Here is an 18,536-nt window from a genome sequence, read left to right on the forward strand (position 1 = left end):
ATAATATACAGCAGTAAGGGGTCGTCCTGTAGGCTGGCATCGGGTGAATATGGCTGTAGTAGTCCGCTCCGGCAGTGTAACCGTCCTCCACTCATACGGCCGGCTCTTGGCCGAATCGGATGCTTCTCACCAGGTCGGTAATGAGTGTCTGCAGGAGCTGCGACCGCTGCTTCCCCACCTCCAGGACGCTGCTGTGGTTCACCGACTCCTGCATCTCATACGCCTGCGCCACCCGGTTAGTGATCAGCGAGAGGCCAAACACTCGCAGGCCGCAGTGCTTGGCGACCACCACTTCTGGAGCCGTGCTCATACCTGCGTGAAGAGGAGGTAGAACCACATATAAGTGCCCCCGGCAGCTTTCTAGTCCACTTGGGGTGAAATGTATGTAGTAATTTGCACCACTGTTGTCCCCTTCCCAAAAGTGGCGACAAAAGGATGGGGGGCTTAGCAGGAGTGGCTGGGGCCAAAACTTTTTTCAGAACATGCGCAAAAAGCGGCGTAAAACTACACCTGGCATATATATCATTTACTGGCTTAAAAGGTTTTTCCCACTAATAATAATCTACATTTTTCAAACCAGCACCTGGATCTGAATACTTTTGTAATTAAAAATTTAGTATAGCACCTGAGTTATACCCTGAAATCTATCAGTATAGTGCCACCTGCTGTTCTTTTCCTTTTCTGTTCACCTTGCTGAGGTGGTCGCACATGCTCAGTTCCATCCTTCAACTGCCACTAGCTTTATCCACTGTTAGCCTCTTGCACAGAAAGTATTTTTTTCTCCCCGTTTACGGGCAGTTTTTTGCATTCCGTATACGGTACCATTCATTTCAATGGTTCCGCAAAAAAAAACGGAATGTACTCCGTATGCATTCCGTTTCAGTTTTTATGTTCCGTTGAAAGATAGAACATGTCCTATTATTGCCTGCAAATCACGTTCCGTGGCTCCATTCAAGTCAATGGGTCCGCAAAAAAAAACAGAACACATACAGAAATGCATCCGTATGTCTTCCGTATACGTTTTTGCGAAACCATCTATTGAAAATGTTATGCCCAGCCCAATTTTTTGTATGTAATTACTGTATACTGTATATGCAATACGGAAAAACGGAACAGAAAACTAAAACACAACGGAAACAAAAAACGGATCCGTGAAAAACAGACCACAAAACACTGAAAAAGCCATACGGTCGTGTGAAAGAGGCCTTAGAAACTGGGACAGTTAGGCCTCATGCACATGACCGTATGTATTTTGCGGTCCGTAAAAAAAAATCAGCAAAAAATACGGATGATGTCTGTGCATTCCGTATTTTGCGGTACGGAACAGCTGGCCCCTAATAGAACAGTCCTATACTTGCCCGTAATGTGTACAATAATAGGACACGTTCTATTTTTTTGCGGAACGGAAATACGGAAACGGAATGCACACAGAGTAACTTCAGTTTTTTTTTGCAGACTCACTGAAATGAATGCTTCTGTATACGGTCCGCAAAAAAACAGGAGGCCTTATAAGGAGAGAGTTGCAGCAGAAAGGATACACCCCTTAGAAGGGAGATGCCTTCCCTGAGCAGTAATAGGGAGAGAGCTGTAGCAGAAAGGACATGCCCCTAAGAAAGGACATTCCTTCCCTGAGCAGTAATAGGTAGAGAGCTGTAGCAGAAAGGACACGCCCCTAAGAAAGGACATGCCTCCCCTGAGCAGTGATAAGAAGAGAGCTGCAGCAGAAAGGACACGCCCCCGAGCTGCCAGCCTGAAATAAATCTAGCAGAGCAATGAATGGGGAGATCTCTGGATCCATGTGAGGTACAGAGTTGGTTCTAGCTTTGCTAGAAAGAGACAGTCATGTTCTATATGATGTCTGATTTTTTAAATTAATCATGCGATAGCCCTTTAAAGACAGCCTAGGATGCGCCAATAAATTTGGCGCATTGTACTTGCTACAGTTTAGGTAGATAGGGAGCAGTATTCTGTTTGGAAATGCCTCCAACGTTCATTATGGTACAACACTCACCTACAGCATCCGCCCCCAGCCTCTGCAGAAACCTGGCTTCTGCAACGGACTCAAAGTTCGGCCCGCCCACCATGCAGTAAACTCCTTCATGGGTGAGATCCGCATGCCCGAGCTTACGGGCGATTTCCAGAGCGGTGACACGCAGGTCGCGGTCATATGTGTCCCAGAGGGAGGGAAACCGTGGTCCAAACCTACAAGATAATTCAAAAATGATTACTCCCTGTAAGTGATCGCACAAGTTATGGAGCCCCTTATGGGCTACACAAGCGTCAGCTGCTGCAGAACCTCTTTACTATATATGAGGTACCATATATCTGTAGAGCTTATCTACACATTTTATTTTCACTCTCCAGTGTGTGGGCATGCTGGAACTTGTAGTTTGTTCCTAGTTTTGATCACCTCTCATCATTGGGTCCTCTCAGAGGGTTCAGAGCCGCCATTCCCGGCATGTTGATATGATCTCGGATTATCATCAGGTCTCCTGGTCTGTACTTTTCGCAGAGCGACCCCGCCGCGTTTGTGACCATCAGGACCTTTACTCCCAGGAGCTTAAACACTCTGATTGGGAAAGTGACCTACAGAGAGATTGCCGTAAAGTCACCGCCTGCCAGGGTAAAGGTAAGAAATACAGAGTATATACAGTATGTACAAAGTACTGTGCAGATTCTGAGAACCGATCCGTGAGCCCTTGAAGCAGCAGCACTGCGCAGTATGGACAAAGTCTGACAATAAAGATTCACAAGCTCCCCAGCGCAAGCTTATCAGCGCAGCGCTATACAGAAGGTTTCAGAACCTTATTATATCGGCCTTTTCATAGACCCGCAACAATCTCATTCTGATTGGCGACAAGTAATGTCTGTACGTCGCAGGAATGTCAGAGGTTGAACTGGAGGAACGGAACAACGATAAAAGTTCTCTTCCAAGACTGGTAGAGAAATCAATGAGTTATGTTATTGCTTCTGATCCGTCAGAAGAACAGAAACAAAATGGACCGATTATTTTGAGCATCGGTTATGCTCAGTTAGCATTAGTTTGCGCTAAAAATAACGATTACGTCTTTTTTGGGCATCAGTTATGATAGTTTTTTGTCACTTCCGTCAGAGATCAGTTATTTTTGACGGGAGAAAAAGTCCTGCATGCAAAATAACTGATCTCTGACGGAAGTGATAAAAACTGATGCTCCAAATAATGGATCCATTTTTTTCTTTATTTTTCTGTTCTTCCGATGGATCAGTGATGTGAACCCAGCCTAATGCTGTAAAGAAAACAGGAGTGGATTAGGCCTCACGCACACAGCCGTTGTTTTGGTCCGCATCCGAGCCGCAGTTTTGGCGGCTCGGGTGCAGACCCATTCACTTCAATGGGGCCGCAAAAGATGGCGGCTCGGATGCGGACCCATTCACTTCAATGGGGCCGCAAAAGATGCGGACAGCACTCTGTGTGCTGTCCGCATCCGTTGCTCCGTTCCGTGGCCTGCAAAAAAAAAAAATAGAACCTGGCCTATTCTTGTCCGCAATATAACCTGGCCTTTGCGGACAAGAATAGGCAAGTATATTAAAGGCTGTCCGTGCCGTTTCCGCAAATTGCGGAACGCACACGGACGCCATCCGTGTTTTGCGGATCCGCGATTTGCAGACCGCAAAACACACAACGGTCGTGTGCATGTAGCCTTAAAGAGTAACTAAACCTTTAGGCTAGTTTCACACTAGCGGCAGCCTTCTCCGGCAGGCTGTTCCAGCGGGTGAACAGCCTGCTGGATCCGTGCTGCCGCTTGTGCACGCGTGCCGCCGGAGGTCTGCCCCGACCCTATTGACTATAATAGGGGCGGGCCGGAGTTCCGGCGGCAGCACGGCAAACATGCCGAGAGGCGGACGGAATAAAACTACGTCGACATGTTCACCCGCTGGAACAGCCTGCCGGAGAAGGCTACCGCTAGTGTGAAACTAGCCTTATCTAAATGTTTAAAGGGAGTCTGTCACCACAATTTGCCCTTATAGACCACTTACATAGCACTGTAGCATAACTATAGATCAGTCAAATGGTACCTTTGTCTTTTTGTTTGGATGTTCACCAGGGGCAAAAACAGAGTTTTATTCATATGTAAATGAGGGCTCGCAAGTGCCCAGGGGCGGCGTTCGGGCTGTAAGTGCCCAGGCCGCTCTTTCCTTCTTCTCACATAACCCCTCACCCAGCCTGTTGCTTGGCCCGCCCTGTAAGCCTCTTGCGTCATCCAGTGTACTGGACGATATCTCGCCGGCGCATGTGCACTGTGATGACCATTGTGGGCAGCAGCATCGCTCCATGCAGTGCGCATGCGCCGGCGGGATCTCGTCCAGTACACTGGATGACGCAAGATGGTGAACATCCAAACAAAAAGTCAAAGGTACCATTTGACTGATCTATAGTTATGCTACAGTGCTATGTAAGTGGTCTATAAGGGCAAATTGTGGTGACAGACTCCCTTTAATGTGTTCTCCCTAATAAAACTGTCTCTAATATACTTTATTAATGAATTTTCTGTTTTTACTACAATTTTTGCTACCTAAAGCGCGCCATTCCCTGTATGCTTAAAACTCTGTTCTCTGTGCACCGCTGACAGCTCAGCGGTGTGCGGAGTACATTTTATGAATGGGCAGCAGCGCTGTGAGTACGGGCAGGAGCGCACATTGCTGCTCCTGCCCGTGCTCCCCAGACTATTACTCTTGGCATAGCACATGGGTACCCTGTACTATGTGAGGATTGGCTGAGCGGAGCGGGCTCCTGCTCTGCTCAGCTAAGAGTGCTGACATGCGGAGCAGGCAGAAGCAGAGATCGGAACGGTCAACAACAAGCTGAACGACCCTGAAACCAAGTGGCAAAGTGCACAATGGAAGACTGCCAATTCTCCCAGACTACAAAAGCTCTGCCAGTTCAAATCAAAAGTCAAAACCATGGGCTAGATTTATCATAGCCCGGCATACGCCAGGCTAAATTAGGCGCAGCATTCGGCAGTCCGTGTGGGCCTGAACTGAAATGGCATAGATTTCAGTGTTCTACGCCAGAAACGCTCAGGTAACAGCAGGCAGTGCGGGCGGCGCTCACTCACTGATGTCACGCGCCTGCGCCGCCTAGTGGGAGGAGCAGGCGCGTGACGTCAGTGAGTGAGCGCCGCCCGCCCGTGCTGCCTGCTGTTACCGGAGCTAAGACAGAGTAAGATATCCAAATAATCCAAGTAAAGAGATCAGCAATGAGCAATGATTAAAGTTAAAGTAGTTACTGATTAGTTTATAAATATACTCCTGTGAGCGTCGGGGAGAGGGATCTGTGGATGGCACTGTTTAGGGGGATCTGTGGATGGCACTGTTTAGGGGGGAGATCTGTGGATGGCACTGTTTAGGGGGGATCTGTGGATGTCACTGTTTAGGAGGGAGATCTGTGGATGGCACTGTTTAGGGGGGAGATCTGTGGATGGCACTGTTTAGGGGGGAGATCTGTGGATGGCACTGTTTAGGGGAGATCTGTGGATGGCACTGTTTAGGGGGGATCTGTGGATGGCACTGTTTAGGGGGGAGATCTGTGGATGGTACTGTTTAGGGGGGAGATCTGTGGATGGCACTGTTTAGGGGGGAGATCTGTGGATTGCACTGTTTAGGGGGGAGATCTGTGGATTGCACTGTTTAGGGGGGATCTGTGGATTGCACTGTTTAGGGGGGATCTGTGGATGGTACTGTTTAGGGGGGAGATCTGTGGATGGCACTGTTTAGTGGGGATCTGTGGATGTCACTGTTTAGGAGGGAGATCTGTGGATGGCACTGTTTAGGGGGGATCTGTGGATGGCACTGTTTAGGGGGGAGATCTGTGGATGGTACTGTTTAGGGGGGAGATCTGTGGATGGCACTGTTTAGGGGGGAGATCTGTGGATTGCACTGTTTAGGGGGGAGATCTGTGGATTGCACTGTTTAGGGGGGATCTGTGGATTGCACTGTTTAGGGGGGATCTGTGGATGGTACTGTTTAGGGGGGAGATCTGTGGATGGCACTGTTTAGGGGGGATCTGTGGATGTCACTGTTTAGGAGGGAGATCTGTGGATGGCACTGTTTAGGGGGGAGATCTGTGGATGGCACTGTTTAGGGGAGATCTGTGGATGGCACTGTTTAGGGGGATCTGTGGATGGCACTGTTTAGGGGGGAGATCTGTGGATGGTACTGTTTAGGGGGGAGATCTGTGGATGGCACTGTTTAGGGGGGAGATCTGTGGATGGCACTGTTATGAGGGGGGGATCTGTGGATGGCACTGTTTAGGGGAGGGGGGATCTGCAGTGTCCATATATACAGAATAAGAGCAGATACTAAGAATTACACCCAGTATACAGGGCAGGAGAAGTGGTACTGTGCAGTGTCCATATATACAGAATAAGAGCAGATACTGAGAATTACACTCAGTATACAGGACAGGAGAAGTGGTACTGTGCAGTGTCCATATATACAGAATAAGAGCAGATACTGAGAATTACACCCAGTATACAGGACAGGAGAAGTGGTACTGTGCAGTGTCCATATATACAGAATAAGAGCAGATACTGAGAATTACATCCTATCCAGGAGAGTAAAGTCTCAGAAAACCCTTTTAAGTTTCTTCTCCTTCTGTGCTTTAAAACCAGGGAGGCGGTCCTGCAGTGATTGACAGCTCTCTATGCACGTTGAGGGAAGACTGTCAATCATTGATAGGACCGCCTCCTTGATGTCAACGGTCAGAATAAGCAGGAATATAAATGACAAGTTTTACAGACTCTTTTCCCATAAAACTATAGATCAATCTGCTCAGCTCCTCCTGCTCTATAACATGCTGCCTGCAGCTCAGACACCATGTTCATCCATTACAACTAGACTGTCAGACGAACAGGACTGACACCATGCTGGCAGACAGCGAAACAGAATAGTGCTCCTGCGGCAGTCATACCATGCTACAGGGCACTTTGTGAAGGAATGCGGTTATATACATCTGGTGGATAAGAGGAAAACAATGTAACACACAGTTGATCACGAGGTGGTCACATCCATACATCTGACATCTTACTTTGCTCAGAGAATATCCTTCATACACATGGAACCGGCCTTTCATACAGACACATGACTTGTCCAGCAACGTACCAAACACCAACTGGCCCGAGTGTCCCACCACTGAAATAACAGAAAAATCAAGGCAAAATGCAACAATTCTGTCAAGTGACATCTGTTTAGGGCTGCAGTAAACGAATATTTTAGAAATCGAGTTTTCTATCGATTATTTTTTACAATTAATCGTGTAATGTAATAAGAAAAAATGAATTAATAGACTGTTTTCCTTTATAATAACACATCAGACCCCCTGCCATGACTCCCCAACACCCTTTGTTCCCCCTTGTGCGATCAGCCCAAGTGCATCAGTTCCCCCCAGTGCCATCAGCTCAGTTCCCCCCAGTGCCATCAGCTCCGTTCCCTCAGTGCCTTCAGCTCTCCCCCACCCCAGTGCCACCAGCTTGCCCCCCCAGTGCCACCAGCTTTTCCCAGCTTGCCCCCCAGTGCCACCAGCTTGCCCCCCCAGTGCCACTATGTCCCCCTCCTAGCCATGACCCCAGCCACAGTACTTACCTTTCCTGTAGGGGCGCCGCTCCACAGCTCCTCCGTCGTCCTGACGTCACACAGCGTCGGGTCATAGTGCGTGCTTACGTGCACTATTACCTGACGATGTGTCAGGAAGAAAGTGCGGTGCGGGCCGGCGGGTGACCACGGAGCGTTAAAGGGAACCTGTCACCTGGATTTTGTGTATAGAGCTGAGGACATGGGCTGCTAGATGGCCGCTAGCACATCCGCAATACCCAGTCCCCATAGCTCTGTGTGCTTTTATTCTGTAAAAAAACCGATTTGATACATATGCAAATTAACATAAAAGAGTCATATCTTACTTGTGTGACCAGAGAAGAGTCATATTTTCAAGCTCTGACTCATCTCAGGTTAATTTGCATATGTATCAAATCGTTTTTTTTACACAATAAAAGCACACAGAGCTATGGGGACTGGATATTGCGGATGTGCTAGCGGCCATCTAGCAACCCATGTCCTCAGCTCTATACCCAAAATCCCGGTGACAGGTTCCCTAAAGTGCTTCACTCCCGCTCCGTGGTCACATGACACAAACGAATCCTCGATGCCAAAAGTTTGCATCAAGGATTTTTTTTGTGTCGAATTACTCGATTCAATCGAGTAATCGTTTCAGCCCTACATCTGTTCCTGAGAAATCTTGGCGACAACTAACATGGCTGCAATTACAGCTCTCACAGGGGTTGTCACTGAGCCTGTTAGATTGCTGAACACTCGCCCCTGCTGATACCACTGCTTACGGGCTCATGCACATGAACATATTTTCTGTTCGTGTCTGTTCCGTTTTTCTTGCTGCCTGTATGTGAAAACAACAACGGTCGTGTGCATCAGCCCTAAGGCCTCTCTCACAAATCAGTGGATCATGGTCGTGTGCTGTCCACGGTCTCCACGGACAGCACAGAAACCTGTTGGCTTTAATGTGTGTGTTCACACATCAGTGGTTTTCCACAGACTATGCTCTAGAAAAAATATTCCAGCCCCACAGCGTATGTGGGATATAGATGACACATGGAGGGCAAAAAATGGACACATAGACCAAGCATAGGTTCTTCACAGACATCTTCATGGAAGAACCACTGACCATATGGTCACCGACGTTATCACGAACGCGTGAGAGATGCCTAACTAGGAACATTTGCCACCCAGCTTTCTTAGGCTGGCCATTCATATTAGTCTTCTGTTGACCGATCCAGCCCAGAGTGGTGGGTTCAGCCAAGACCGTAATGTGTCGGAGGAGACCATCATGAGGCAAAGTGAATATTTTCGCCTGATCCTTTAATTCTCCCGGGAGATAAGTTGCCACCAAAAGTGTCTGGCAGTGGCTTTCTCTGCTCTCCCCATAGGATTCACATGCACGTTTGGCCGAGCCGAAACCTGTATGTGTATGGACATATGGGCAGTTTAGGGTCCTGAATTGCAAATGTACTCAGTTATGCTGTAATACGAGAGCAGGGGGTGTCACGGTTTAACAGGGTTGGCTATCCGGGAACCTGTGAAAGCTGTAATTGTGGCCATATAGATTCCCCATGGCAGGTAGTCTTGCCTGTACAGGCAGCAGTTTGTACACAGTGGGCAAGACCCTCATAAGCATTACTGCGGCTTGCCATGGGCAGTTTTTATCTGTGATTACAATGTGCTTCACAATTACAAACCACGTGGGTGATAAAACAGTGTGCACCAGAAAAAGCTATGGCCCAGATTTACTAATGTGTTAGAGCCTAGAATCTGCCTAAAGTGGGTGCAAATTGGCACAATTTCAATGAAATTTTTGTTTTTTGTTTTTTCGGAATATCCGTATACCTTTTGCCTGAATTCTGAGGCTTAAAGGAAAGGAGATGGGGGATGGTCTACAATGTCATTTTGCGCCACAATTCTGGCGTAAAACTCTGTTTTTAATGTAAGCCAACCAATAGTTTATTTAGAGCAGGGATGCTCAACCTGCGGCCCTCCAGCTGTTGCAAAACTACAACCTCCAGCATGCCCTAGTAGCTGTAGGTTGTCCAGGCATGCTGGGAGTTGTAGTTTTGCAACAGCTGGAGGGCCTCAGGTTGGGCATCCCTGATTTAGATGTAAGGCCCTGGATCGTTTGGCCAATTATCGGGGATGAGCATCTGTAGAAACGCCCATTTTGGATAATTGGCCTATGTAAAGGTGTCAGCAGTCACTTGATTTCACCTGAAATCATTGTTTCTGAGCCTCAGACCATCCTGTATAGAAATGAATCTGCTGCCCAGAAACATAGATTTTCTAGGGTGCCCATGCAGTAGAGATGATTACTGCATGTAAATCTCATCTCTGCTGACAATCAGGCAATTATCAGGAATGTTTGATTATTTCCTGATAATTGCCTGAAACATCAGTCTAAGGGCTCATGCACACGACAGTATTTTGCGTTCAGTATACTGGTCGTTTTTTGAGTTCAGTATGCGGCACATATACTGAACCATTCATTTCAATGATTCAGCAAAAAAAAACTGAAGTGTCTCCGTGTGCATTCCGTTTCAGTATTTCCGTATTTCTGTACCGTGAAAAGATAGAACATGTCCTATTCTTGTCCACAAATCACGGTGCTTGGCTCCATTCAAGTCAAATAATCCGCAAAAAAACAGAACACATACGGAAATGCATCCGTATGTCTTCCCTCTACGTTCCGTTTTTGCTGAAACATCTATTGAAAAGGTTATGCCCAGCCCAATTTTTTCTATGTAATTACTGTATACTGTATAAGGCATAAGGAAAAATGGAACGGAAAGACGGAAAGGAAACAGAAACACAACGGAAACAAAAAACGGAACAACGGATCCGTAAAAAATGGACCGCAAAACACTGAAAAAGCCATACGGTCGTGTGCATGAGCCCTAAAAAGGACTATTAGAATAGGACAATTACAGAAAAGTGTCTATCCCTGCACCAGATTTATCATCCAGCCTGACCTTCTGTGATCAATCTGGTGAAGGTCTACATAGCCTGGCTAAAGAGCCCTTTACATGGGCCGAGAATCGCATAGATCATCGCTAATGAGCGTTCATAGTAACGAACGTTAGCGATGATCTGGCAGTGTTAATGTACCGCCGATTACCTGTTCATCAGGTAATTGGATTGTTTGTGCGAACACAAAAATCCTCTTTTCCCGGTGGCATATCGTGCTGTGTAAACACGATCTGCTGCCGGGAAACAACGGGTCGTTATGAGGAAGAGCGATGGCATTAGCGTTCGCTCCTCCCCATCTTTGGAGGAGATTTGTACAGTACATGTAAATGCAGCGGTTTCCTCCACCATAGATGAGCAGACTGTCGGGAAGGAAGTGTTCCTTCCCTATCGTCCCGTGTAAAGGGACCTTAAGTTTACGCCATCTGTAGGATTAGTAAATTTGGGCCTACGTGTGCAGATACCCTAGTGGTAACTAAAAGAAAGTACTTGCAGGACTTGTCACTGCTGCTTACCTGTACTTGCTGGAAAATGTGGGATCTGGCTATAGTCAAAGGTCTTTGGGTTGCTTAATGTCTCTGCGAGGAGACCCAAACCAGACCCGCAGATGATGGCAATGTCTGGTGGAGACTGGATCCGATCCAGGAGCCACTGAACTGTCTCCTCGCAGTCTTCATATCTGTTGGGTAAGTATAAGGAGGCAATGACGCCAAGACATAGTGACGGAAGAGTTGGAGGAGGCATAGGAGAAAAGTATAACAGTGCAAAGAAAAAATGGAGGTGTTGACCATAGCAACCAATCAGATCACTTCACTTGCCATAAATAAATGAATGGTGAAATCTGATTGGTTAACAAGGCTGATTTTGGCACACGAGGCTGAGTGAGATTGGAGCAGTTGCCCTTATCAATTACTCAGATTCAGATCTAAATGAAGGCATCTGTTAGGTTGCTGTGGGCAACACCTCCACATTTTGCTTGGCTTCTATAGATTAGGCCTTATATATTGGATGTATATTTACTTACCACACCCGTGGCGGATGCATTTAATGGCAGTTTCTTTGGACAGTAGTGAAAGATAGAACGATTAGAAGGTATAATAGACAACATTTTAGGCAAATGGGACGTTTTAAACACCCCTCTTTAGGGTAATGCCTGAAAATGCATGAACTGCACCTTTTTGGGGAAATTAGCATAAATCTTGCTCATCTAGGAATTCCGTTTTTTAGGTGTCTTGCGGGAAAGTTGTGACTATTGGCAACTATGTGGTAGACACCTATAGAAAATTCTTGAGCGATATCTGTTATACACAACAAATGTGGACATCCCTTTTAAGTATGTAACAGCCGTCAAGAACATTTGTGGTCAGTCACCTTTTATGTGCATCTGTGGCTGAAACAATGTAAGGGATAACATTCACTCCCCTGCAGCATGTTCTATATTCTGCGTTTTTCACGCAGCACTGGCCCCATAGAAGTGAATGGGGCTTCAGTGAAAAATGCATTGCATCCGGAAGCAAGGCTGCCGCATACTACATCCGGCTCCCCCAATCCTCGCTAGGGGACCCCGGTGAATGACCAGCAGCGTGCGCCCCCAGTTTACAGTATAAATCAATTTCTGAAGTTATTATGCGAAGTCTCGCGAGACTTTGTGAAGTAATAACTTCGGCTCATCGGAGCCAATACATTCTAATACTGTACGGAGGGCTTGCTCCGTACAGTATTGAAACAAAGTTTTATGCGAATCGACTTCGAATGCTTCATCCGAAGTCGATTCGCTCATCCCTAGTGATGTATCACTGGACATAATCCAGCAGATATAATGTCCCTCCAACCTGATCAGATCACAGTGAATGAGCTTTATACATCATATATTGTCTATAAGGTATGTATAAAAGAATTGAGAGGAAAAGTATTTGACCCCTTAAATGGCTGAATGCATTGTCCCCAGGGCAGATCTCTCACCTCAGGTCCTCCTTGCTGTGCATAACTACACAGTGTTTCTTCTCGCTTGACGTCTGAAGTGTCTGCAGCGATCCTGACTCTGAACCAGAAATATAAGGATGTCTAAAATAGCCTGAGGCTGGAGTTAATCATTTGCACGGGACAAACGTAGGGTTGGAGTGTGGGAGAGAAGGGGGTGTGTGGATCACCCTCCGATCGGTCATAGGGTATGAGCTTCCACTGGCTAATCCACTACTTTGACCTGTTTTAACCAGGACGTAACAGCACCCAGCACCTTTGGCATTACGGTTGCCATTGTATTGTATATGTGCAGACTTTAGGGGAGATTTATCAAACTGGTGGGAAAACGAAAACTGGCTTAGTTGCCCATAGCAACCAATCAGATTCCATATTCTATTTTTCAAGAGTTGAAAAATGAAAGGTGGAATCTGATTGGTTGCTATGGGCAACTAAGCCAGTTTTCCTTTACACCAGTTTTGATAAATCTCCCCTATTGGATTTGAACCTGTCTGATTGTTTTCTTAGTGTAGCACTAAGGTGTGGACCCACTGTGCCACTGAAGCGATTTGACTTATGGCTACTTTGAAGGCCGTTACCCGAGTGGCTCCCTTGGTTTTCACGTCTATACAGGTATGTGGTGTTTGATACAGGGGAACAACCCGCTACTGCCACTTGGAGTAGTCTCTGTTAAGTGACAGCTGACTCAGGCAAGGGGTCAGGAAGAATTCTAGTGAATGGACAAGCTGAGGTCAGCGCAGGTGGAGTATGTACAATCCAGAAAATAGGCCAAGGGTCAGGACAGGCAGAACAGAGTCAGAACGATAACAGGTGAAGATCAGGGTGGGTCAGAACGGTTACAATAGGGTAAATGAGCAGAGGTCAGGCACAGGAGATCAGGCAAGGGGTCAGGAAGAATTCTAGTGAATGGACAAGCTGAGGTCAGCGCAGGTGGAGTATGTACAATCCAGAAAATAGGCCAAGGGTCAGGACAGGCAGAACAGAGTCAGAACGATAACAGGTGAAGATAAGGGTGGGTCAGAACGGTTACAATAGGGTAAATGAGCAGAGGTCAGGCACAGGAGATCAGACACAGGAGATCAGGCAAGGGGTCAGGAAGAATTCTAGTGAATGGACAAGCTGAGGTCAGCGCAGGTGGAGTATGTACAATCCAGAAAATAGGCCAAGGGTCAGGACAGGCAGAACAGAGTCAGAACGATAACAGGTGAAGATAAGGGTGGGTCAGAACGGTTACAATAGGGTAAATGAGCAGAGGTCAGGCACAGGAGATCAGACACAGGAGATCAGGCAAGGGGTCAGGAAGAATTCTAGTGAATGGACAAGCTGAGGTCAGCGCAGGTGGAGTATGTACAATCCAGAAAATAGGCCAAGGGTCAGGACAGGCAGAACAGAGTCAGAACGATAACAGGTGAAGATAAGGGTGGGTCAGAACGGTTACAATAGGGTAAATGAGCAGAGGTCAGGCACAGGAGATCAGACACAGGAGATCAGGCAAGGGGTCAGGAAGAATTCTAGTGAATGGACAAGCTGAGGTCAGCGCAGGTGGAGTATGTACAATCCAGAAAATAGGCCAAGGGTCAGGACAGGCAGAACAGAGTCAGAACGATAACAGGTGAAGATAAGGGTGGGTCAGAACGGTTACAATAGGGTAAATGAGCAGAGGTCAGGCACAGGAGATCAGACACAGGAGATCAGGCAAGGGGTCAGGAAGAATTCTAGTGAATGGACAAGCTGAGGTCAGCGCAGGTGGAGTATGTACAATCCAGAAAATAGGCCAAGGGTCAGGACAGGCAGAACAGAGTCAGAACGATAACAGGTGAAGATAAGGGTGGGTCAGAACGGTTACAATAGGGTAAATGAGCAGAGGTCAGGCACAGGAGATCAGACAACACTAAACACACCTTTGCGGGGACAAGGCAAACTAGAATCCTTTTTGCTCAAACACTTGCTAGAGGAAAGCTTCTTATATCACCTAGGAATAGCAGCCATTGGCTGGGGACAGATTAGGCTTTATGCACGCTGTCACTTTAAGGCTGGGTTCACATCATAAAAAGTACATACATATGGGTCCGCGCTAGGCTTCAAAAGGCAGGCGTTTCACTAACAGGAAGATTCTATGGAGGCTCCACGATGTCACCGGTGCATCTCCAATATGACTCTCGATACCAACCAGCAAAGCTCTTTCCTTCAAGAGGAACAAATCATAGTGCAATACCCGGATGTTAAATACACGGTAAGGTTTATTCTACTTACAAACATTGACTTGTACACAGCGTGTAAATATGCCCGACCCGGGTTTCGCCTAAGCTTCGTCTGGGGCATTACAAACTAATCAGCTCCAGCTGTGATCTTATACCCTCAGAATCCTATGTCATATCCGGTTTTCCCAAATCTGGATTCGTATATAATCTAATACATTTACATGTCGACAAGCCATCAGATTAATTAAAATCGCATTGCTATAAACATAGACTTTAAAATCGCATGCGATAAAATCACAAACCTAAAATCTAGACTTTAAAATCGCATGCGATAAAATCACAAACCTAAAATCGGAAACATTATAATTGCCTTGAATAGACACGTACGCATGCCTCAAACCAGCAAATCCTGCATTAGCCAGTGTGCATGCTCTATGTGGAGCATGGAACACACATATAGTTCAGGCGTTGAACTTTATTACCTCTATTCTACATTCGTAAAAATATGTGGACTTGTGACATGAATTACCTACATATGTATATACGTCTATGTCATGGAATCTACTACTTAACCCTAAACTACATAATAAGTCCCCATTACCCTAAATCCTCTATTAACCCACCCCATACCAGAATCTTCTATTATCCCATCACATACCTATCAAAGGAGCGACTATTGGACACTAAGAAATTGGTGGTTTCATTTAACTCATGCTGACTGCCTTCATATCCCATTCTATATTGAGACCGTTGGGTTGTAAGGTGTTCAGTTTGTATATCCATTTTGCTTCTATTTTGTTAATTTGTTTAGCCGCATCGCCACCTCTCCAATTTTTTTGCACATGTTCTACTCCAACAAATCTTAGTCCTGCGGGATTCTTTTGGTGGACTCTTTTAAAATGTGCAGATACACTATGTGTCTCCAAACCTCTCTTTATATTGCCTATGTGCTCACTAATCCTGGTTTTGAGTTTTCTTAGGGTTCTGCCCACATATTGTAGCCTGCAAGGGCATTCTAAAACATAGATTACCCCTGCAGACTCACAGGATAGTTGTCCTCTCATACGTATTTCATTTTGGTTAGAGCAGGAGGATATGGTAGTTTGAGTCCTACATTTTTTTATCCATTGAGGATCTATTCTTACAGCCCAAACAAAAACCGCACCACACAAAGTTATTTTTGGTTGACGTTTTAGTTTTTTCTTTTAAACATCCTCGTACTATTTTATTACGTACAGTGGGTGCCCTTTTAAAAATATGGGTTCACATCATGTTGCCTCCGTTTGACATATATGTTAAAAAAGCATACAAAAACGCAGCACACCACGATCTTGGTTTTTAACAGTGGAACTCTATAGTGAACGGATTCTACTACATGGCATCAGTATGAGGAAAAATGTGATGTGAACCCAGCCTAAGTGCCAAGGAGCGCACTTGTGCCCTGTGGAACAGATCACGGCGAGCAGGAGACGAGGAGGCCAGAAGAGGTCTAGTACGTAGAGCAAAAGGAAGTTGAACCGGAAGGGAGGCACATTACTTGCCGGAAGGGGGGCACTGGGAGACATTACTAGTCATAAGGGGGGCACTAGAGGACAGTATGGGGGAAATTACTACTGTGGAGCATATTTCTATTGTGGGGGAGTAATTACTATGTGTGGGAAAATTACTAAATGGGGGCAGTGTGGGAGAGAATTACTACGTGGGGGAAGTTACCACCGTGCGGGCAGTGTGGGGGGAAGTTACCACTGTGTGGGCAATGTGGGGGGAAATTACTATATGTGGACAGTGTGTGTGTGGGGGGAAATTACTATGTGAGGGTAGTGTGGGAAGAAATTAATCTAAGATTTTATTATTATTACTGGGGGCACTCTACGTGGCATTTATAATTGCTGTAGACACTATAGGGACATTATATCTAGTGGGGTCACTATTTTTTCAGCAGTATAGTGCCTGGGGCATTGGGGAGGCACCACGGGCACAGTATTGGGGATGTCAGCAGGATGATATTGTTGGGACACCAGGATGGGAGGGTTGATGGAAGAATTTAAAAATCTAAAGTCTCTGTAACAAACTCTGTAGAGACTAGATGCGGCTGAAAGAATTTGTCATGGGGGTCTGGGTCAAATGGAGGAGAAGAGGAAAGAGAAGGTATACATGACAGGAGATGTCACTGGATGTAATAGGTATGTGGTGCTGTATTCTGTAGTGCTGACTCACTACTGGGGCCTGCGTCTGATCTTCTCCAAGTCTTTTTTTTATAATTACCGTATTTTTCGCCCTATAAGATGCACCTAGGTTTTAGAGGAGGACAATAAGAAAAAAATATTGCACCTCAGTTCAGACCACCAATCAGACCCCCAATGTTAATCATAACTCAGCTAAATTCAAAGGTAGTCGCGCTGCCGGGCACACTTCAAAGTGTCAGAGTGCAAAATCAAGGAAAAACAGCAGCTCTTTTTGTGTAGCTATGACACAGACTTCCACCAGCAGGCAATCTCTAGCAAACGAGTTCCTCCGGTGGATTACAAAATTGCGCCGCACATAGTGAAGTTCCACCAATCTTAATCTCTTAGATGCTTTTTTAATATACTCCCAAGAGTCACTAAAATTCAGGCATTGAACAATAAAATCTATAGCACCGCGGTAGGAGAAAATTAGGAGGATCCAGGAAGAGGAAGGTTAATTTCCTCAGTATCCTACCATGGCGAAAGTATGGATGGGATAAGTGGAGGATGGCAAGAGAAAAAGCAGGGTAAAAACGTTTTGAAAAAAAAAGGGAGATTTAAGGTCTTTTCCCACCTAACAAATGCCAAAAGAAGGTACAACCGACCCCCCTGTTATTAGTCTTTTAAACTGGTTCCAAGTCATTTTCCCTTTTTGGAGGAGGGGGCGGGGGTGAGATTCTCGAAGTTGCGGTAACAACAGGGCCTACAGAGGATGCAGGGGTGGCATTTCATTTTACCGCACCAGTAGAATGCCGACAGGTTATTGAATTAGAAATGGGGAGGTGCCTGATCTTGGATGTCCTCATGAAGGGACAAGAACTTTGTCTAGTTAACATCTACGGTCCCCAGTCCAAGTGGGTCCAGAAGTGTCTCTTTATGAGGATCAAGCCCTATCTTCACCAGGTGGTCTTTGGAGGGGACTTCAATACTGTCACGAGGCCCCAGAATAGTAGAAGTTCCAGGGACAAGCTGAGTTATCATAGCGTTGCACCCAATAGTATAGCTAGTGAGGCTTGCCTCGTGGATGTCCACATCCAGCACACCCCAGGCTATGTGGGGTTCACCTATCAAGGGGTAGTTGTAGCTCTAGAATAGATAGGTTTTATTTAAAGGAGGAAGCCGTCCCTTCGTGTCTGCTGTGAAGCTGGAGTTCTCTGACCGTTTAATTTAGTTTTCTCTGAATGTTAGAGACCCCCCAGATAGGAAGAGGCTTCTGGAGGTTCAATTCATCTCTTTTGGAAGAAGCGGAGATAAGACGGTCCTTTAAAGATTTCGTTCAGAGCCAGGTACCACTGCTGGATCTTTGCAGCAGTAAGTCTGAGTGGTGGGAGATGTTCAAGGAAAGGGTGGGGAGATTCTTCCACCAGCTCCCGAGCCTCAGGAAGCTGAGCAGGTACCGCCTGTATCAGGGCCTGAGGAGGAAACTCGAACGTCTTGTCTTGACTGGGGGTAGCTGCAAGGAGATACCGCTCGCCTGACCCTTACAGAAACTGCAGCATGTCAGTGAGTAATAAGATTGTGTCAGGGCTGATTGATAGTACAGGGTCCCTGAGAAGGTCCAGATCAGGGATCT

General features: G+C 46.3%; 1 protein-coding gene across 1 annotated transcript; it reads right to left on the reverse strand.

Annotated features, from left to right (window-relative positions):
* Positions 1-15: 15 nt before the first annotated feature.
* LOC121004680 (purine nucleoside phosphorylase-like) lies at positions 16-12,660 on the reverse strand. Its single transcript, XM_040436966.1, has 6 exons — positions 12,520-12,660; positions 11,073-11,236; positions 7,067-7,170; positions 2,411-2,586; positions 2,012-2,202; positions 16-312 (listed from the first exon to the last, which is right to left on the reverse strand). The coding sequence occupies exons 1-6, from the start codon at positions 12,540-12,542 to the stop codon at positions 92-94; spliced, it is 879 nt and encodes a 292-aa protein (XP_040292900.1). The 5' UTR covers positions 12,543-12,660; the 3' UTR covers positions 16-91.
* Between the last annotated feature and the right edge of the window lie 5,876 nt (positions 12,661-18,536).

This window comes from Bufo bufo, chromosome 6 (genome assembly GCF_905171765.1).
Source record: "Bufo bufo chromosome 6, aBufBuf1.1, whole genome shotgun sequence".
In the NCBI taxonomy this organism is placed as follows: Eukaryota; Metazoa; Chordata; class Amphibia; order Anura; family Bufonidae; genus Bufo; species Bufo bufo.

Bases quoted from the DNA above. Each gene is read 5' to 3' on its own strand.
- LOC121004680 (XM_040436966.1), bottom strand. From the start codon at position 12,542: ATGCACAGCAAGGAGGACCTGAG. The intron at 11,237-12,519 runs GTGAGAGATCTG...CTTACCCAACAG, and splicing joins CACAGCAAGGAGGACCTGAG to ATATGAAGACTGCGAGGAGA. The intron at 2,587-7,066 runs GTAAGATGTCAG...ATCTCTCTGTAG, and splicing joins AAGGATATTCTCTGAGCAAA to GTCACTTTCCCAATCAGAGT.